The sequence below is a fragment of the Convolutriloba macropyga genome, chromosome 1 (genome assembly GCF_964194025.1).
Source record: "Convolutriloba macropyga chromosome 1, txConMacr16.3, whole genome shotgun sequence".
Taxonomy (NCBI): domain Eukaryota; kingdom Metazoa; phylum Xenacoelomorpha; order Acoela; family Convolutidae; genus Convolutriloba; species Convolutriloba macropyga.
The window spans coordinates 26,218,995-26,241,465 of record NC_134468.1 but is presented as its reverse complement, the minus strand read 5'-3'; the positions used below and the strand labels follow the sequence as shown (position 1 = coordinate 26,241,465).

The 22,471-nt window shown below is 33.9% G+C and overlaps 3 protein-coding genes across 3 annotated transcripts in view; 2 read left to right on the top strand and 1 right to left on the bottom strand.

The window, feature by feature from the left end:
* The window catches only part of LOC142337224 (uncharacterized), a 644,691-nt gene that overhangs the window by 578,622 nt on the left and 43,598 nt on the right, over positions 1-22,471 (bottom strand). The window lies entirely within an intron of this gene.
* LOC142347757 (barrier-to-autointegration factor-like) lies at positions 3,289-3,931 on the top strand. The gene is made up of 2 exons (XM_075398957.1): positions 3,289-3,460; positions 3,612-3,931. The coding sequence occupies exons 1-2, from the start codon at positions 3,335-3,337 to the stop codon at positions 3,756-3,758; spliced, it is 273 nt and encodes a 90-aa protein (XP_075255072.1). The 5' UTR covers positions 3,289-3,334; the 3' UTR covers positions 3,759-3,931.
* On the top strand, positions 9,036-22,265 carry LOC142347741 (exosome complex component RRP43-like). Its single transcript, XM_075398956.1, has 3 exons — positions 9,036-9,234; positions 12,462-12,831; positions 21,979-22,265. The coding sequence occupies exons 1-3, from the start codon at positions 9,043-9,045 to the stop codon at positions 22,233-22,235; spliced, it is 819 nt and encodes a 272-aa protein (XP_075255071.1). The 5' UTR covers positions 9,036-9,042; the 3' UTR covers positions 22,236-22,265.

Below are 22,471 nucleotides of genomic sequence, written 5' to 3'. Positions count from 1 at the left end.
AACAACATGCAGATGTAGAATTAACTAGAGGATTTAGTAGAAATTTAACTGAAAGATCAACGGAGCTGATTCCCAGATCAGTGGAACTGGTTCCTGGATCTGTTATTACCCAAACTGGGGAAAGTTGTTGGTGTAAATATTATAATTTTGTATCATTTCTTATTAATAATGGAATAAATATAGAAAAAGTAAATGAGAATATAAATTTATTGAAGAGTATAGATAATTTAAAAAAAACTTTAGAGATGTAAAAAAAATAAAAAATTTATTAAAAAATTTAGATAATTTTAAAAGTTATTTAAAAAAGAGGGAAATCACTCTTTAAGCGCAATAAATAGTGATTTTGTATTTTAAATAAAGAGGGACGAAGGTATTTAAACAGACTATATGGAAATAATGAAGAATTTTGAGAAGAAATTATAAATTTTGTTAGAGATAAAAAAGAATTAGACCCTAAAGAGATTTTAGATAGAAGATATAAAACTAATACACTCAAAACAACAGGTAGGGAATATTAAGCTAGGTGTATCCAATCTAAAAATAATACTAAAGATGTAATTGAAATCTTGGCTGAATATGATGGGTGCAATTGAAATTTGACCAATTATAAATGGTTATAAAATGTTTAGAGTGTAAACATAAATGTGAACCCCCTTTTGATTCAGCTTTTCATTATTCAAAATATCATGAAGATAAAATTGGTAAATGTGCATGTGGTGATAAAACATTAAGTGGTATTTGTATGAAAACTGATTGTTCTTCTAAAGATGAATCTGTATATAACTCTAGCTCTAGTATCAACTCTAACTCTAACTCTAACTCTAGCTCTAGTATTAACTCTAACTCTAGCATTAACTCTAACTCTAACTATAACTCTAACTCTAACTCCAGCATTAACTCTAACTCTAACTATAACTCTAACTCTAACTCTAGCATTAACTCTAACTCTAGCATTAACTCTAACTCTAACTCTAACTCTAACTCTAACTATAACTCTAACTCTAACTCTAGCTCTAGCACTAACTCTAACGCTAACTCTAACTATAGTATTAACTCTAACTCTAGCATTAACTCTAACTCTAACTATAACTCTGACTCTAACTCTAGCATTAACTCTAACTCTAGCATTAACTCTAACTCTAACTCTAACTATAACTCTAACTCTAACTCTAACTCTAACTTTAAAACCAAAGTCTTAACTAGAAATTGTAATAATTGTAATTCTGTAAAACCACTAACTGATTTTGATGAGTGTAAGTATACATGTAGAAATTGTACTTCAGCTAAAGTTAATTGTCTATATTGTCCTTCTGTTGTGAGAAATGATGGGATAAAAGCTCATGTAAAAAAACAACATGCAGATGTAGAATTAACTAGAGGATTTAGTAGAAATTTAACTGAAAGATCAACGGAGCTGATTCCCAGATCAGTGGAACTGGTTCCTGGATCTGTTATTACCCAAACTGGGGAAAGTTGTTGGTGTAAATATTATAATTTTGTATCATTTCTTATTAATAATGGAATAAATATAGAAAAAGTAAATGAGAATATAAATTTATTGAAGAGTATAGATAATTTAAAAAAAAAACTTTAGAGATGTAAAAAAAATAAAAAATTTATTAAAAAATTTAGATAATTTTAAAAGTTATTTAAAAAAGAGGGAAATCACTCTTTAAGCGCAATAAATAGTGATTTTGTATTGGGGCATCACTCCGATAGGGGAGATTTCCCTCTTAGAGAGTGATTCGCAAAATATTAGAAAACTTTAAAAATTTATAAAAGAGTTGAGCTGGTTTTTTGTTCAAGTTATCCACGAAGTGGTTACATCAATTTTCGCAAGTTGGTTTTACGTGCTTGTTACACGGTCTCACTAGTTTTATACTAGTATCTGGGGACGTCCACTGGAGTCAGTGGGGATAGAACCCAAACGATCCGTCTGATAACAGTTAATTACCAGCTTAACTCGACACTAGTGGTTTGCATTAAAGGAGACAAGAAATGATAGATTTTGAGTGAATATAAAGGTAATATGTAGTAGTGGATTTATAAAGGGAATTAGAGTAATGTGTATATGGGTACCGTATCGCGGCTCTAGGTTGCGGAAGTACCCATATACACATTACTGATAAGGTTCTAGCAATTGTTGTTAAACATATCGACTTAACAACGAAAGAAAACGGAAAAGCACGAATAACACAGCAATTTTGGAAATTCTTCGAAAAGTTCAACGAAGCCAAACTATGTACCTGGAGGATACTCTGCCAATGCACGAACTGTAACCAACATTCCAAACTTACTAATGACATAAAGGGTGAAAACCCATGGTATATCCCTAAAGACTTCGCTACTACTACTACTAATTGAAGCTTTTCAGCTTTCAGGCAAGAAACTAAGGCTCAACACGCGCCAGGGACGATATGCTGGGACGGGATTCATTGATTTTTTGCGTGACCGATTTTTCGTCTGAGGCTTTTATATTTTTTCGTCTGTCTTCGAAAACGGGATAAACATGTATAGACCGGAGGTGATTAAGTAGTTGACAAACTTTTTTACAGCCTTTCTATGCAGTTCAATGAAACTGTTTTGAGGAGACATTTATGCTGTGAAGGACGCTTCTTGATTTAATCTGACCCCCTCTCACCCCCTAACCCTAACCCCCCCCCCCCACTCACCACCAGAGATTTGATAAAATCAATTTCAATTTTTAAGGTTGGACAATTAAAGGAAAAATTAACTAATTTAATTGGCAGAACCTAGAAAATCAATTACTGCATATTTTTATTCTTTTATCTACTTTCTTTATCTTTTTTATTTTTGAGAAGTTTTGCCTTGCTTTACTCTAAAAGTTACTCAAATGGCTATATTATCTGAAGCATTCAATTTTAATCGAAAAGTTTCAACACCAAATTATATCAAACCACGTACGATCTGTGACAGAAATCCGTAATCTGGAAACTTTTATTCTAATTCCAGGTTTCTGACATGGCAGTATCCCTGCCCACCACTCTCCCCATCCACCTGACGATTTGGCTCGTCCAGCCCTCAAGCCCTCCTTAACCTAGCATCCCTATGACCCAGATGGGCTACTATTGAAACCAACTGCTCGGTGGAGAGCAATTCACCCGACATTTGTTGTTTTTTTTAGATAATTTTGCTATCAATTTTTACTTTTCAACGTTGTTCAATTGTCTTGATAGTCTGATATCCTTATTTTGAAGATAAATTTGTAATTTTTAGTACCACTGACCAGTTAGTTTTCACACATCATTGGACAGGAATTTTCTTAAATTACTTCAGTTAACATTTTTCAGATTTTCATTTGTTTTACTTTGAAATGTCTTCAACCAGTCAAAAACACAAAAATTTTATCAGTGAACCGATGGGCGAGAAGGGTGTTGATGAGTTAGCAGGAATCGGAGCTGTTCTGGGAGAGCGTTTAATTGAAAAAGGTTTTGTCAAGGTAAGATCTGCATTATTGGTAATAATATATTAGTCATCATATCCCTTATAAAAAATTCGTAACTGATTAGACTATTGCTAACTGATATTGTTAACTGAATTTGCATTCAGGGTGACCTTCCCTGCCAAATATCAATATGTTTGTGCTTCAGGCCTACATGGTGTTAGGGCAGTTTCTGATACTGAACAAAGACGAAGATCTATTCAAAACATGGCTGAAAGATACAATAAAAGCAAACTCCAAGCAAGCCAATGACTGTTTCACTTGTCTGAATGAGTGGTCGAACAATTTTATGTGATGGAGATTAATGTGCTATTTTGTGAGGCCTTGATTTTATACCTGATTTGATTGATTTATTCACAGTGTTTTAAGTTATATGTTTGAACTGTTCCGGTATTTAGTTTTTACAGGAGTATCATTTCGAATTGAGAGTCGAGTTTAATTTTTTAAAGAAATTCTTTTATTCATCAACTTTTTTCCAGGAGCAAGAAATCAATTACATTAGCGACCAGCATTGGACCTGAATTTTTCTTATGTGAATGTATTGCACTCTTAGTAAACAGCTAAGTGATTGAGACAATATCTAGTTTGTTTCTGTGCTGAGAGATACTTCAAGCTATATTGTGGCTTACGCATAGCTAAGTTGCGGCTGGCGCATGAAACATTAGTATATGAGCATTAGCCGAGGCTTCATCACCACATGGGTTTTGAGGCTTATGCTGTAAATCTCAGTTCAGGTTTATTTTTCGCCGATTGGACAAATGTATCAATGGACAGTGTTGTTAATTTACTTTTTCATTTTATATTTATTTTGCAATATCTGTATGCTCAAAAGAATCGAGTTTTGTGAACCCATTTGACAGCTGCGAAAGCACAAAAGAGCTATTTTTCCACTTGCAATCACTTTTTTGCCAAGCGTCTGAATTTGCGCCGACGTCATTCTCCTGCTCTTTAACAAGAGTCATTCATGTAACAAGATATTCATCAATTATTATGTACCTGATTCAAAAAATGACCGCACTCACTCTAACTTTTAACATTTATGTGATCCAAACCCTAATAGAAAGTCACTTAAGTGATTCCAATAAAGCCGTACCTATTTTTCGGGTCTTTATAACCAGAATTTTCAATTTTTAATTGCTGAGATAGCGAGCTATTATTGGCAAGTGATAGTTTAACGTTTTCTAATATATGTCAGCTGCAATTAAAGAAGAATCAGGTGGAGATCTTTGCATGTTTTTGGGATTTAATTCCGAACTTTTGGCAACCATGATGCCCAAGTAAAACAATGTTTTTTTTTTGCGATTTTCGACGTTTTTGGCTGAATTTATTGCTTTCTTTTATGTTGAATATTTTGTTTGACATGTTTAAGCCCAAAGCCCCTTTTTACAGGGTGAGTTCATGCAGATATTGTCGTTTTCTATCGTATTTCTGGCTTGACTTTTAGTGTAATATTATAGTTGGAATCTCTACGCCAATCTAGAAAATTTTGAGCCAGGTATGGTAATAGCTAGTGCGCTTCTATTTGAGTAGATTATCACATTTCACTGCAGAAGATTACGTTTTTGCTGAAGGCAAGTGATTTTAGGCTGAATAGTGGATGGAAAAAATATGAAACAACCCATTATTATCATCAAAGCAAATAATCAGTTATGAATTCGTCAAGTTTAGTTTAAGTAATTTAAAAGCATATAATAAATCCCTGATAAGTTGAAGGTTATTCAGGATTCATTTCTTAACAGGTGAAACATTATGAACTTTTTTGATCTTGGAGAGCACAAACAAAACAGCCAAAGCAGCTATTCGTCAGTTTTCAAATTATCTGGGCCCGTTTTGAGGAATCGGTATTCATGATTGTTCCTTTTTTCGGTTATAACTTGTGTTCAACGGGTGGTGATAGTAACTTTTTAGGCCTTCTGTCGTTAATTCGAAGCAAGCTTTCATTTATGATCAAAGTGATTGCGTAATGTTTTTCAATCTATATAAGCTGCAATCATTGAGGCATCACTTGGAAGTCATTGCATGTTTTTGTGATTTTATTATGAACTTTTTGTAGTTTCAAGCCCATTATGTTGAACACTTTATTTGACATCTTTGAGCTTCAACTATGCTTTTCCGTGGTAGTTTTGAGCAGTTATTGCCATTTTCAAAAGCTTTTGTGCTGCCCAAAACAATTTCTAAGTGGTTATCAAGCATTTCACCCTTCTTCCGCCGTCCTTGCTTCTAATAGAATATTGTAGTCGGCATATTGACGCCATCATAGAACGATTTGCCAATTGCTACTTCATTTTTTGCTTCAATTTAAGTGGAAATCACATTTGACTGCAATAGATGACGTTATTGCCGATGCCAAGTGATTCCCCCAAAAATTGAAAATTGAACACTTCTTTTCTGCAACTTCTGTCGTTTTGGAAAAACTTGATGAGTGCTTTTTTGAAAAGTGTTTTTTTTTATGATTGACATTCTTTTAGCAAGTCTACCAGCGTTATCTGAATGATTTTTTAAAAAGTGTAATAAACGTAAGCAAATCTGTGACTTGTAATCTACATTATTCTATAAAAGATTAACATGGTGAACATTTTCGGGTTTGTAAATTTTTTTTCCTATTTTCGATTTTTTTTGTTGTTCCTCATCTTTCATGTCTTGATTTTAGGGGCTAAAATTTAAAAGCCCCTATTTTATTCAATTTTAAAGGCCTAAAATTGATTCAAATACTCATGATAGGGAACGACTGGAAACAGACGAATGCTTCTTGGTCCTCTATTAACTAGATTTGCCATCTATTTTTTTCGGACAGATCAATTATTTGGTTATATTGAACTAAAATCAAGCTACAGATGGAGGAGATAAATCAGTTATTGTGTAATTGTATCCTAAAGCTTTATTGAAATTAAAGTTTTAAAATGGCTCAAATTTAAGTGCCGTACTGTTGGAAGGTTTTGCGGCTTTGATCTGTTTTGCAAGGTATTTAATCGCTTTTAAGATTTACGTTGTTTGAGTACCCTCAAGGAATAATTAAACGAAGGAGAGTAGATAGTGGGATATCCAAAAATTTTTAGCACATAATTCTCTGGATGTCAGGAGCAAAGAAATCTGGCTGTCTTGTGTTTTAAAGAGTCGCTTGTTTGTTTAAAAAGTCAGATTTTGTTTCAAAACTTTTTGGTTAATGAAGTTTGCTATAAAATGTTTTAAATATTACGTCTTTAAATGTCAAATGCATGTTTATATGTACTTTTTGTACTTCCGATTATCTGCTCTGATTGAGAGTATTCTGCGGTGAGCTCCTCTATAAAAAGAACACTGAATTTAATCCATTATTGCTCTACAAAAAACAATAGGTAGATTGCACATAGGCAATGCAAAAGTATTAATACTAACAGCATTGTATAACTAGCATTGGCAGTGAAAAAGTTAACAATAACAGCAGTGCAAAAGTTTTAATAATAACAGCATTTGTTATTGCTATTGCTGATTCAACAGCTTCATCAAAATAATTAGCTATCTCACTGTCAGAAATTTTGGGCTGTCATCTAGCTTCACACATTGCCGATTGTCCTCGTCTTGTTTAGTGTTTTATAACATTTAATCGTTGATTTTAAATTTAAATGATCGTGTCACCTGTTGAAAATGGTTTTGGCAATCTTAAAATTTTGCGGACAATGAGAGACCGCCCAGGGCATCTGAGTGAGACCGGCGAATAATGAGGTCGTTTATCACTAGTCTCGGAAATTTCAATTAGATGTGCGACTGAACTAGATTGAAATATTTGACGAGCATTTAAAGGAGAGATAGACTGATACCGTGAAGGTTTTACTAGCTCGGTGGTATGACTAACACACTGCGTATATGTATCAATGGAATCTGAGTAGATAAGGGAAATGATCAAAGATTGTCTGTTTAAATTAGTTTTACGATAATAGCAATTACATTACATATCGATGAAATAACTTGTTAGCGCTAGATGAATACTATGAAAATCTGAAAGTGGCAAAATTGTGCTTTAGGAATATACTACTTCTTTTCCGCCGTCGAAACTGTTTCTATATGAAGAGAGGCGGAAAAATTCCAATCAGCTGCGCAGTGACCTGACTGGCATGCTACTGATGTAATCGCATTCGGAGTCTATTAAAAACATTCCACGCGCATTAAAAACATTCCTATTGCCTCCTCGAACTTATTATTAATAGTTCCAAGGCCATAGTTGGGGCTATTGATGGCCTTCTCTTAGGTTTGTAAGGTTCGTAAGAGGAGTAATTTCAAAGGAGTAATGGTGACGTCTCGAAGAGGCGTTATGGTTTTGTTTTCGAGTTAGCGAGAAAAGAAACCAAAAGTTCAGGGAGTGGATAAAGCATGAAAAGTTATTTTTGTGGAAACATTCTAAGAGCAGAAAGTTTTTTGTGCATAACTTCTTTTGAAACATCGGGAAATGAACCTGTCAAAAAATTTTTGCTTAGCGAGCGAATTCTGTTAACGTGCTGCTTTTTCAATCTGTTTTTTATCTTTTAAATTTTTTGTTATCTGAATGGTTTATTGTAGACTACGGTGATTAAAGTAGGTTTGTTTTGATAGCTTCTCTAAGCTTCTTGATTATTAAAAGCAGCTTAGCGCGAATTTGAAGATTTTAAAATTATTTTCCTGATTTTTAGGCCTTTTTAGCAATATTTTACTTTTCGCATTGTTTTTTTTTACATCTTTTGCTAGCTGAATTGAAGCATACTGCTCCTATTCGTTTTTCTTACGATTTGAATAATTTTCTTGGGTGCAAAGTTGATTCTTAAATATGATTCGACCCAAAACTTGGGTAATTCATTAAATTTTTTGCCTTAAGTTTTATTCTCATGTTTTCAAAGTTTAGGATGTTAGTCAGCTTTTTATGGCAATGTTCGCTTGACATAAATGGTTTTTATCTCTACTTTCAAGTGTGTACGATTTACTTGAATGTCAAGTTTGTTTTGGCAAAGATGAATTCAAGTCCTTTCAGGAATTTTTTAAACCAGTGACTTCTCTTTTTGCATGATGCAAAATCAAATGCCGCTCGTAAAAATAGGTTTTATTGTCAATCTGCTGAATGGAAGTCAAATGTATGGAGAATTTAAAAGAGAAGTTTTTGCCCATACAATGTTTTGAGCTGGAGGGTTAGGTTTGAAAAAAAGTGCTAAGTTTATCACGTGCCTAATTTCAAAGCAGTTTTTTTTTTAAACTTTGTATCTTACATTCAAGCACAAATTTGATTTTTCAGAAATAGCAATTTATGGTAGGCTTTGGACTAATATTGAACATTTCAAGTGTGATTGATTTGGAGTCTCAACTTGGGGTCAACTAAGTATAGGTCACTCTAATTAAATGTTATTTGAAAGCAGCTAATGGAAGTAGCTATAAGTTATACAGATTATTAATCAAAATTTAACATCTCACGAATTAATAAAAGAAGAGAAATTTTTTCGGTCTATTTAGCTTTTTGAACTGCAGATCTACGGAGTTCTTGCGGCTATTTTCTGACAATTGCCAGCTATGTTAAAACAGCTCGGTTTCGCCTCAGATTACAACCGCGTGGCAATCATGCTTCTGAAGTTTCAGTTGTGATGACTTTTGACTCTGATTCCGTGAGTGAGGCGTACCGGCGTATAGATCCGGAATTGTTAAATGAGAAGCATTTGGAGCACAATCTGAGGCTAGATGGACGGAATTTGTTGGAGTCCAGGCCGATTCTAATCAGTGGAGGAGATATCAAAAGCTGCGATTCGAGCTCATCAGTGCGCATTGGAAGCACTAAAGTAAGGATAATTTACTAGATTTGAGTGTAAATATCAGTGATATTCGTGGAGACTACTGAACTGTTTCTACTAAGGCTACTGAAAGCTGAGAAAATAAATGTCCTTATTTATGCATGGAGCGATCAGAGGCATCTAGAAACATGGATGGATTCAGAAAGGAGCATCAGAATGTGGGTCATGACTTATTTAACTTCCATTCAAAAGCTCCTTGTAGAATGCGAGGTTAAAAGTTGACGGTGGTTTTATTTTTTGTACGGAAACGAAAGATGTTAAGGAGCGCTTTTTGAAATTCGTTTTTTGTCGATAATAATGAACTAGAAACTAATAATTTGGGAATTGCCAAGCTATGGACATTTCTGGATCTCACTAGCATGAATCGTTAACAATTTTCCAATGCTGTTTTGGCATTTTTCGGGACAGCGGTAAACAATATTTGAACTGTGAGCATAAGAATTTCCATAGTTATGTGGACAGATAAAAAAATGTCTATTTTTTTCGAAACAAAAATCTAATAATAAATATATAGAATTACAAGCACGCTTGAAATTTGAAAGTTGCTTTCTATATTTTTTAACTCGGGAACGGTGATAATCAATTTAGTGAGCCTATCAAATAATATAGTTGTGCACATACTCGGAGTGCTGCTCATTTCAATTTTTATGTGAAAATAATTGCATTTCATAAATCAAATTTAATTAAAACAAAAAAAATTGAAAAATTTATGGAACATTAAATTGCTTTGGCCAGCTGTGATAGCATTATCAGTGAATTGGGGAAATATTAAAGGATTATGTCAGCCGTTGTTGCGATAAATTGACAATAGTTCAAGGTTTTGTTACTATCTTTTAACTAAAAGGTAGCCCTCTTTTTGATCCAATAGTGTTCCTTTGTACCTTGGTACACTATTTCTTCAGGTTTTAAGTTGGACCCAAACAATTTTTTAATGGCAAGGAACTTTTTTTCAATGGTAAATTTTTAATGACAAGGTTTTAGCTTCCTTACGGCAGGTGTTGATGCTTTCGACTAGACTGGACTCAGACCAAATCAGTATTGACCCATAGTATTTCAATTCTGTAATTCTACTCTGACCAGTACTATGTTCATGTCATATTTTAGGATTTTCATGATAATATACAGGAGAAAAAAAAGTTTTTTGAATTTGGTCTGCAGCAATATCAATTTGCAGCCTTAAAACACACTAAACTGTAAGAAAATTCATCCTGAGCTTATCCGGTAAATAATATATTTCAGACAATTGTACGTGTTTATTACAACTGGCTGGGCGTGTAGACGTGTTTACTACGTATAGCATGGGTTTTTAACGTGTTTAGTACGTATGGCATGGGTTATACACGTGTTAACCACGTAATACATGGGGTTTTTACACGTGTTTACGGCATATGGCAAAGTTATCCAAATTTGCCCAAAGCTGTCCGAATTTGCCCAAAATTGCTTGAATATGCCCATCCATTTAACTTCACCCTTGAAAGTATCAAAAACTTCCGTTACAATATGCGGATCTATTCTGTTCCCCCCGTGTTTTATGACCCCAGCTACGAATTATGCGCTCTAATGTAAAACGTTACGATGGAAAAAATTAACACGTGCGCCGGGGGGCGCAAAAAATATGCCCACTAAGGGGGGGGGGGGGGGAGCAGAATAGAACCACAATTTCAAACTCGAAAAATAATAATTACTGCAATAGTGGTAGAAACTAAAAAAGGTTATCCCAAAATTTTTGTTTGTGGAAATCTTTTGTTGTGCACTTTACGTGCGCCGCAAACTATTCCACTTCAATGCAAAAAAGTGGAAGGGGGTAAGTGTGGTTTGGGGGGTCTTCAGGATATTGCGTGTGTGTATGGGTGTGTGTGTTTTGTGTTGTGTGTTTGTTGTGTGATGTGTGTTGTGTTTGCTTTGTGTGTGTGTCTGTGTGTGAGCGCGTGTGTGTGTGAGTGTTGTTTGTGTGTTGTGTCTATGCGTGTGTGTGTGTGTGCGTGCGTATGTGCGTGTTTGTGTATGTGTGTCTGTCTGTGTGTGTATGTGTATGTACGTGTGTGTTTATGTGTGTGTATGTGCGTTTGTGTGTTTGTGTGTGTGTGTGTGTGTGTGTGTGTGTGTGTGTGTGTGGGGGGGGGGGGGGGTGGCTTCAAGCTCGCCCTTGATGAAGCAAAAGGCATATCGAACTAATATCTTAAGTATAACGCAGCCGGATTCCAGTACTGAACCATTGCATTCCAACTATATCGTTCGCCCAGTACTGGATCTTTTTTCGCTGAAATTAAAAAAAATAACAAACTCAAAATAATAACCATAAAAATCTGCAAATTCGGTCCAAATTTTGTCAGGATCCAGTCTTTCATTGTATTTACTGATTTCGGCGTGTTTTTCCTGGTTTTTTTGTGAACATTTTTCTAATATTAACACGTTAATTGCAGTGGTTCGAAGATTGTAACTCATTGTCATGCTCAAAATGTTTATCGGCCAAAATTTCAATTTTTTTTCGAAGTTTTATATGATTTTCCTATGTACATCATGGGAACTAGAGATGCTCAGTCTATTTTCAGAAAAAAGTATGTATGAGGCTGATACTGCACATCATGAGTAGCAAAATGATCTTAGGATACACCGATACAGTACTGGGCCTACGATATACAATTGGAATAATGCTTCAGGACTGATATGATATGTGACTGGGGTCCGGACACTTAACTGGAAATAATTGCCAGTTTTTTTATAAGTACGATGGCCAATGTCATTTGCTCCCATAAACGTGTTTTCACAATCTCTTTGAGAAACAATTTTGGTTCACTGACAGTTTGGTTTCGAGATGTTTGTAAAAAGCCTAAGAAGCTTACTCCTAAAAGAATTAGGGAAATTGCAGAAACGCGGAAAACTTGAAGGACTTTTACAGGTATTGCTTTTTATGCACTAAGCTTTGGGTACAAAAATTTTTGCTTTGTACATTAGGTAAGTCTGAATTAGTTTTGACGAGAAAATCGTCAGCATAGCGCCGATAAGCGACTCGCTTTGTTCCACGACCCCTTACCAGGTGTTATGCATAGTTCTTTTTTTTGTGAAATTGGATGAAAGTGCAAGGTAAGTTGACAATTTAACCCATGCCGTAATGACTGAAGTGTCAAAATACCTATCGACAGTCATCCTATGTATGACTCAAATTAGGTTTTAAATAAATTGGATATTGATATGGAAGCCTCGATCTGTTTCAGGTAATGTGTGGAATCAATGCACGGCTATGTAAGCCTGTGCTCCAATTCCCTGGTCAAGGAATTCTTCACATTCGAACTCTAACCAATTTTTCTCATCCCTTCCAGAGGAGTCAGAAACGGAACTCAGTTTTGAGTGATCTAGTCACGGAGACATTGCTTTCATCTTCTTTCCTGTCCTTGGCTGATCTCAGTATAAAACGAGGGATTATGTGTTGGTGTTTGATGCTAGACTTGACTGTAATAGAGGACTGTGGATCTCTTGTTGATGCTCTTGTTTTGGCTGCTGTGATTGCGCTGAAGAATTTGAAGTTGCCTTGTGTCAATTTGGATGACGAATTTGAGATTGAGTCTGTAGATATTACACAATCAGGTAAAGTAGCCTAGATTTGAATCAGCGTTTGTTGTTTGAACGAAAACTTAATTCTTTCTGAATAGACTATTAGGACTTATTTTGTACTTCTCATTTGTCCTCCTTTTACTGCAAAATAGCTGAGACCACCGGGAAACATATTAAGTCATTAAGGTAGTTTTGTTACTTACCTTGTTAATAGCCGCAGTCATCTATTCAGACGGCTATTATAAAAGCCTTTTTTCTTACAATTCAAAGACTGAATTGTTTTGGGGCGCTGTCTTCACAACTCGAAAAGGAGTATTGGAGAAGTCTTTTTTAACAATTCGAAGAAGGGTTGACTTTTAAAGATTTTACGCGAAAGATTTTTTTAGCTCAGCAAAAAAATCTGAAGACAAAGTAAAAACATTCAGGTTGTTTTGATAACGTTTTGAAACTCGGTTTCACATTATTTTCTGGAATTTTATGCATTTTTGGCCAATCATATTGTTTCATTGATCCGACCCACTTTAGTGGGGGAGGAACTATATACTCAAATGGGTTTTTTTGTTAAGTCAATTTTGGCCGATCGATGTAATCATCGTAGAGAGTTGTGAGTGGTATCATTAAAAAGCTCGTCCAGCGCAGAATATGGAATTAAAAAGATTTTTTTCAATTTTCGCTTTTTGTAGGGAGTTATCGAGGTTTAAAGTTTTGTGAATATTTGACGTTATTCATCTGTTTTTATTCACATTTTCGGTATTTTTGACGTAATTTTGACGTAATTTGTTCAAATTTTGTGCTGTAGTGGTATTGATTTTATCTCTAAAGATAGAGGAGGTTTGCTGAATTCTTTGATCTGAGTTTTTTTGGCTAAAATTTTAGATAAATTTTTTAAAATTCGATTTTTTTTCGGGACCAAATTTGCTTTTTTAGCCCACTTATCTTAAATTTGCTGGAGGAAAATAGCTTGAAACTGCGGCAATATTCTTTTTAAGCTGACAAACGTGCTAGTTCTACACCCGCTGGCTTTGAGAGTCTTCTGGAATTAATATTTCGGCAGTTTTTTGCAAATTAAAACTCAATAACTATAGAAAAAAATGCATTTTTATTTTTGACAAACTGAAAAATTTTGTTCAAAAATTGATCTATTTCGCAACCATTTGAAAAAATGAGTATCTTGTTAGACGCGCGACTTTTCAAAATGTTTCGGCTATGCAAAAGATTTTCATGTAAACTTCTTTTACTTACAAGAAATTCAAATCCGGGCTCAATGATTGACAACTACCATTCACAAAAAACGAGGCCCAACGAGATTATAACACGGTTTCAGAATAAGACCATGGTTTTTGTGGCTCTGACCAATTGTTTTCGTAAAAATTTTTTGTTATTCTTGATTTTTAATTTCATTTATCTTTTTTGCAGTTAAATGATTTATTGTCCCCAGTCAAAGATCCGGTAATTTCTTAGGAGAAATAAAACAATCTAGACAATTCTTTTTGTTGCTATCTAATGTCTGTTTTGACTTTGAATAAAATTGTTTTAAGAAAATATTGGTTAATTTTTGAACTTTGCCACTATTTTTATCTTATTCCTCTCAACTTAGGGCACTCAGTAAAAACAAACAAGAAACCAATTTCCGGTGGGTTATAAATTAATGTTCGTAATGGTCCGATGTTCAACTAATGGTTTCTTTCTCTTTATGCTACGCGTTTTCTTTAATTATTTTAAAATTTTTTTTAGCATAATTGTATATTTTGTTCATTTTGTTTCCTTGTCAAATTATCATATTACTGACAAGACCAATTGAAGGAAAGCATAGTAGAGAAAACGCACAGCGTTGGAAAATAGCGTATCTGCATATGTTAAATGTTTTAGTTATTTAGTTTATGCTGTTTGGGCTGAGACACAGTTATCTCGCAAAATTTTGGATTTTTTTTTGTTTTTTCCTATTTTTGTCATTTTTGTGTTGTTGCACGCCATGTAACTGATAAAATAGGTCTGAATTGCTTAACCAGGGCATAAAACTCAACCAAGTTAAAGATTTCAGTTTACAGTTGTTTGTTTAAATGACTTTAAAATTGAAATAGGAATTTTTTTTAAATATATCCCTTTGCTTTCATTTACGTAACCATGTAACTCGATCTCACTAATTAGAAGTCTCAAATACTTTCGTTGATTCATACTTTTTTTCGCGCCTGGTTATACGTTGTGATCTATTGCTTCGACCATTATTTTCACAAAAAGTTTTCGAGGTTTCTATACTGTTAAATGTTTCGTTCTGTTTTTTGTCATCTCGTAGTCGTCACTTTTTAAATAAAGCTCGTTGATGTTAAAATGAAGAAAAGGTGGCAATTTAGAGTTCGCGCAGGCGACATTTTATAATTATGGTGCCTTGCATAGTGTGATCTCAATTGGCTTCCTGAAGTATTGCAATTTAATCCATTGCTGTTTGTTGAAATTTTAAGTCTGTTATGACTTTTGAAAATATTTATATTCAAAAACGTATTTCGGTTTTTGAGCTTCGTCATTTTTTAAAATAGTTTTTCGGTCAATTTGTAGCTCAGTCTCTGTAAACACGGGTCACAACCCGTTTCCAGTGAACTACAATTTGATCTCGATAACAATTTTAGCTTCAAACATTTGTTTCTCGGCTCTGTTACTACTGTTACTACGAGATTTAACAAAATAATTGAGGTTTTTTTTATTTGTACATTTTATAGGATTTTTGTTTTCTTTTTAATTTGTAGCAATGATCGTAGATTCCATTGGCTTTGAAGTTTTGCCCACTTGAAATTTGGTTGATGCATGTCTCAGTTGCTTCTTATGGAGATATACATGTACATTTTAGGGATTTCAGTTGATATCGAATGACATTAATAACGGTAAAATTAAATGTTTTTTAAAATGGAAACGTATTTTTGAATTTCGCACCTCTTTACTCTTTTTGTCGAGTTGTTAACCAGTCGCAGTGAGGACAGATCTCATTTTTTTCTAATGAAATAAAGGTTAAATTGTTTTGTTTAGGTTTTATCTGGTGCGAGTTTGATTCTATGATTTTATTTATTATAGCCATCGAGTTTTGGTCCTAATTAATGTTCATTGTTTGATATTTATTATTGTCTTTTCTAGTAGTCCTATTTTCAACAATGTTCATCGGCCCTCTAGGGTGGCATTATTGTTTTCGATTCTACTTTCTTCGCCCCTATTCATTTAACCACCTATCTTTTAACCCCGATTTATTCACCCCTCTATCATTTAACCCCTCTATCATTTCACCCCTCTATAATTTCATCCCGCCAATTAGCAGTCGACATTAAAGCATGTTTTGAAGTAATTAAGTGGATAAACTAATCCCACGTTGGGTTCTGACAGTTTCATATCAAATACCACGGGCCGCTGAGGCGTGGCCATGGCCCGCGAGGCATGACCAAATGATTATATTGCTAATTTAATAGTCATTATTTTATAGAAAAATTAAAATCGGAATGAAATGATAGAGGGGTTAAAACATAGAGGGTTAAATAACACAGGGGTGAATAAATCGGGGTTAAAAGATAGGGGATTAAATGAATAGGGGTGAAATAACGGTACACGATTGTGTTCCATTCGTTGTTTTTTGAACGATATGTATGTTGTTGAAGGTTTTCTAACTCTTCATTATTTGGTAGCCAATTAACTCAGAAATGTGGATGAGTGGGGTCGGAACCTTATGTGCGTACGCACACATTACCGAGCCTCCTTGTTGCAATTAACACTTAATTGAAGTCTGATGCTCGTAGGCAAGATCTATTAACGAATTGAATAAAGTTTTTTGGTGTAAACCATTTTGCTATAACATTTGATAGAAATTGATATATTTGTTCCTTTCTGGCCTTTTTTAAGTATTTTTTTGGCGAGGACGACTTCGAGTTCTTTTCGGAATTCCTCCGGTTAATTTTTGTTATCAATTTTTTTTCAGAGTGAATTTGAGGCAGTAAATGAAATGCGTGAAAACAAGTTTGTAGACTGGTTTGATATTTGAATAAAATTGTAGAAAGGAGAGAAAAAAGAGTTTTTTGTGCCACTGTTTTCGAGGTGCATAAACACTGAGGTGCATAAAATGTATGTAAGAGAGCGTAATTTTTTGTTCAGAAGGTTTATGGTTTCAACTTTTTTTTTTAAATCGTGTGATTGGTTTGAATAGGCAATTGTAATAGTTTTAAAGTGTTTTGATAGTGTTTTTTGAAATTTTTGTTAATATTTTCGAGCTGATCTTGAAGTTCTTGAGCTATTTTGCGGTTTTCTAGGACTTTTAAGCGTTTTTTGCCCATTGTTTTTAGTTACAGATTGATTACAGTATTGTTGGCATGAAACAGTCATCAAACTTGTACATGTTTTTAAACGATGTTATGACTTTATTGTTTCATGACTATTTTGATTAGTTATTCTCCAACGAAGTTTGTTGTAATTATATTAGTCATTTAGTCTTTTTAATGCAATTTTCCGCTCGGCCGTTTTTTCGGCTGACCTGACCCATCTGATTTTTTGTCCTCAAAAAGAGGTAGCGCCCAGAGTGCAATAAGTTCTCTTAGAGCCTTACAACGTGTGAGAGCAATTTGCCAGACGTTAGTTATGTTTATCTATTTTGATTTACGAAAAGCTTCCCTTCTTACGCAAACATCTATAATATAAGGAAATAATTGCATTTCTCTTTGTTTAGTTCAATTGGCTTTGGGGCTAAAATATTTGGTTAATTGATTAATAGCCGCCGTCAGCCTCTCAAAAGGTTATTATTTAGGCGCTCGTTTTACCTTTTGATCACGTCTTTCGTTTTACATAAGTCACGATTTTCACGCTTCACTTCTGTCTTCACTCACTGTTTCAACTGGATGGACTTAAATTTTTTTTTTTGAATTATGCAATGTACTGAATACAGTCAAGGTCAAAAGAGCCAAAGTAAAAGAAACGGGATAAACCGAAGCCCGATCGTTAAGTCATAATGCATTACAGATGGTTTGCCTTTTTGGCTGGCATTGTTCAATTGATCTGCTGGTCATTTACAATAGTTCTAAGTTATTCATTCAATTTTTTGGATTGCGTTCCAGGAAATTTCTTGCTTTGATCTTTGTTTTGTCTGACGCTTTTTTTTGTTTTACATTTGTTCACACAGCAAAGCTGAACAGTCAAAGTTTCTGAATTAATTCTTCCTCTCACTAACGGTGTTTGTGCGCGTGACGTCATTTCTCTCTCTCTCTCTCTCTCTCTCTCTCTCCCGCAAATTTTTTGCAAAAGGTCTTTTGCGTGATTAGGTTTTGATCATATGTGACCGACTGCACTCAATATAATTACTTTTGCGCTTTTAAAGTTTAATTTGAGTCAAATTAAGGTTAAAAGAACTCATATATGTAGTGAAGGTCCCCAATGAAAGGCTTCTGCTGAATAAGCTTTTTAAATTTATTGCTGAATGATTTTTACACAGCTCTTTGAGCAGTATCCATATCTTTCAACTTACATCTGTATCTGCTTCTACCCATATTATACGGCACGGAGGTCTATTTCGCAGCTATTTGTCGGCTTTAATTGTCCCGACCCCTCTTGAGGGGGGGAGGAACTATATACTCAAATGGTTTTTTTTGTTCAGTCAATTTTGGCCGATCGATATATTCATTGTAGATAGTTGAGACTGGTATCATTAGAAAGCTTGTCCAGCGTAGAATATGGAATTAAAAAGATTTTTTTTATTTCCGTTTTTGACAGGGAGATATCGAGGTTTAAACTTTCGAGAAAATAGAGTCAATTCCGTTGATTTCATTCACCTTTGTTCGGAATTATTGACTAAAATTTCGCCAATTTTGATAAAATTTAATAAAATTTTTCAAGAAAATGTTTTTGATTTTACGTTTAAAGACAAAATATATTGTCGGCTATTTTCATTGAATTTTTTGTCACAAATTTCGGCTAAATATTTCACAAAATTCAGACTTTTTCATCAAAAAAAGCATGAAATAAGTTTTTTTTGTCCACTCTGATAAAATTTGCAGGAAATGCACACCCAAACACCACTAACACAATCTTTGTAGACTGAAAAAGGGACTAATTCCACTTCAACTTCCGTTGAGAGTGCTCTGTAAATAAAACTTTGCCCTTTTTTGCTAACTTTTCGTTGATTATCAAAAACGCAGCATTTATTTTTGATTTTTTAACTAAGAAAATATCTATATCAATGACATTATTAAATATTACTAATGGACAATCAGCATTAGCAGGACTAGTTCTGTACCAATCTTGGACCGTTAAAATCCAAAAAATAATTCGGATTGTCAGTCGGTTTTTTATAAAAAAAATTCGATCTTTATATTAATTAAATGAAGGAACATTTCACATCAAAGCTCACTAGTGATAGGTCCTAATGGCTTCCTAATTAGTTCGAAGTTAATTTATCTAGTTGATTGCTTGAAAGCTTATGGTCGTTTTGACTTTTAAAATATTCGATTTTTAAATAAAAAATGGCTTATTGAACTTTGCCTTCATTTTTCTCTTAATTTGGTCAACTTGTAGCTTAGTGTCAGCAATCAAAGAGTGATCCTTCTTCCTGCTGATTTCAAATTTAGTCATTATTGCGGTTTTACTCCTTAAGTTATGGTGTTCTGGCTTTGATACTATTATGATTTCACAATTTTTTTTTGTAATTTTTAGGTATTTGCCCATTTTTCATGTTATCTAGTTTTGTCAAATTATCACGTTATTGTCAGTTAATATATCACATTTTTGCTTTCAAAATAACGCACAATTGGTAATATTTAAATCGTTAAAGATATAGATTGTGGTTCTTTGCCGCTTCGACAGTACTTTCTCGAAGAATTTAATTGAATTTTTTGATTTTGTCTTTAACTGTCGTTTTTACTTTTGTCTTTTCAGTCGTATTTAATTTCCTGTACAATGCCCCTGTTTGATTGGTTATTCCTGGAAGAGTAGATGAGCCGATGTTCTGATATTAGAAGATAGATAATGGCTTTGATGACTTTGAAAACAATTGTTTTCCAAAATGAAAAAAAAAAAAAAAAATTTCAACTTCGCAATTTTGTTCCCTTTAATTGTCTGTTTGTTACCTGGTCTCGTGTATTAAAGGTTAACGATGAGATTATTTTTGTCAAGGGAAGTTATGACTTCACTGGCTTCGAAACGGGTTTTTCACAAAAAAAAGTAAATTAATTAATTAATTTTTGATTGTCATTTTTGACGTTCTTTTTGTACCTGTAAGTCTCTGGATAATTGCAGGTCTCGAGAGCTTCCTTTGGAAGAATAAACGAACCTAATCAATTTTGTCATTTTGTAATTATTGGCTTTCATGTCTTTGGAAATAAATTTTTTTTCGGTAAAAACAAGTATTACATAATCTTGCTTTTTTTTCTTTTTGGTCTAATTGTTACATATTTTCTTTAATGAGAGGTCACATGTTACCTTTCAAGGGAAGTTGTCAATACGGATTGGTGTCACAAAATCTAATGTTTTTAGAGAATTCGTTATGACTTTACTGGCTTCCACGCGGGTTTATCACAAAAAAAATAAATGAATTTTTGATTTTGTCATATTTGACGTTCTTTTTGTAGACGTAGGACATATTCTGGATAATTGCAGGTCTCAAGAGCTTCCTTTGGAAGAATGGATGAAACTATTCAAATTTTTCATTTTGTAATTAATGGCTTTTATGTCTTTGGAAATAATTTTTTTTTCGAAAAGAAAATCAAGTATTACAAAATTTTGCATTTTCTTTTTTTGTCTAATTGCTGTTTATTTTCACTAACGAGTGGCCACATAATTCATAATTGGTGTTCGATGAGGGTGCAGTCAAACACATTTTGGGGGCCAAAGTATGGCTTTACGGCTTCCAAAGCATTTTCTGGCAGGTTTTAATTGATTTTTAGTTTGTTGTCCATTTGTTCTTCTTTTTGTAACTGCATAAAAAATTGAGTACCAAGAGTTCTTAATTCCATTCTTTAGAAGAATTGGTAATTGTTAACCTATGGGATATTTTAGTTGATTCCTAATAGTTTTCATTACTTTGAAATTAATTGTTTTTTTAAAAAAAATTCAGCGAATTTTCTAACTTTAAAGTTTCTGTTCTTTTTTTGTCTAATTGTTACCAAGCTTTATTATGAACTGGTGAATAATCATTTTATTCTGGTTTATTACAAGTTATTTTGTTTATTTTCAGTTTTATCTGACGCTATTTTGACTTTGTTATTAAGTTTTGGTTTTTTAAAACGGACATAAATTTTTCGATGCATTTAATGTTTGTTGTTGTTGTTTGATTTTGCCGTTCGTCTTCGCTCGCTTTCTTAATATCGGCATATCTCATCAATCTAATGCATCATTTTTTTTACTCCACTGAGTTTTTTGCTTTGGAGGCTATCTTTTCGTTCATACACCATTTTTTTTTTTGAAAAATACTTGAATTTTTTGTGTTTTTCCATCTGTTCCTCATTGTGTAGACAATTATGCCAAAATTGTCGATGAGCGGGGTCGGAACTTTATGTGCGATCGCACATTACCGAGCCGCCTTGTTTATATTATATTTTCATATGGCAATTATTTTCTTACCAGGATTTTAGAAACAGCTTTCTCTTTTGTATATTTTAATTTGCACTTCAGGTGGGAAATTATTGCATGCCGTCGAAATTAGTCATAGGAATGTCCATCCTAAATAGATCAGTAGTGCGCAAGCTCCAATATGTTACTCCATTTGTGAAGAATATTACATTCGGCTCCTCTATTCTAAAATGTACAGTTTGCTTTTAATGTACAGTTTTTTTAAAGTGCGGTCTAATCCTCAACAATTTTGTAGCAATTTGATTCTTCCTCAATGTATTACAGTGTGCTAATTTGTTTTGTCCTCCTTGACGTGAAGAGGCTGAGTCGATGCCTCGATAGTTATCGTCGAGTCAACTTTTTCTTTCTTTTTTCTCATCTATATAGCCCTGCATTATCTTTTTTAAAAGTTAATCCTTGTTTGAAAGTGAAAACTTGTCGATCAGTCTGATTTGCAGGCCAAATTTCAAATCTTCGATTGACTTCTTTGGATAGGTGGTCTAAAAACGGTAGATAAGTACTACAGTTCCTCCTCTCAACTCGTCCCTGTTCGCTAATCAGTCGTTCATGCGAAAGAAATTCTGTAATCGGTAAAAATACTGTTCGAGTTTTGTTTAGAAAAGCTCCCGCTTGCACAGTCTGTACCGCTAATGACTTCATTTGCCTCCTTGCCCTCGAAGAAAGGAAGGGTAATTGTCATGGACCCGACAACCGAAGAAGAAGCACTGCCTAATTCGGGAGTGATCAGGGTCACTGTGGTTGGAGACAAATGCACGTTCTCTCAACATGGAACTCTTTTATTGAATTCGCATTTTGTTTTCGAAGAGGCTAAGAAAAGAGCACAATTTATCATAAAATTATTAGCAAATAACTGATATTTTGTTGAATTTAAAAATTCATTGTGATTGGTATTTTGTCAATCCCAGTCAGGGTTGTCCTAAGACCACCACAGGAACAGATACTAAAAGTTCATGATATATGCACTTGACTGGTGAAGTTGACCCCTGGAAACATCTGATCTCATTTGAACGTATTCAATTAATAGCTTGTATGTTGACCACAGCGAGGGCACATAAATTACAAAAGCCAGCGTTCAGAAATAATTGCATTT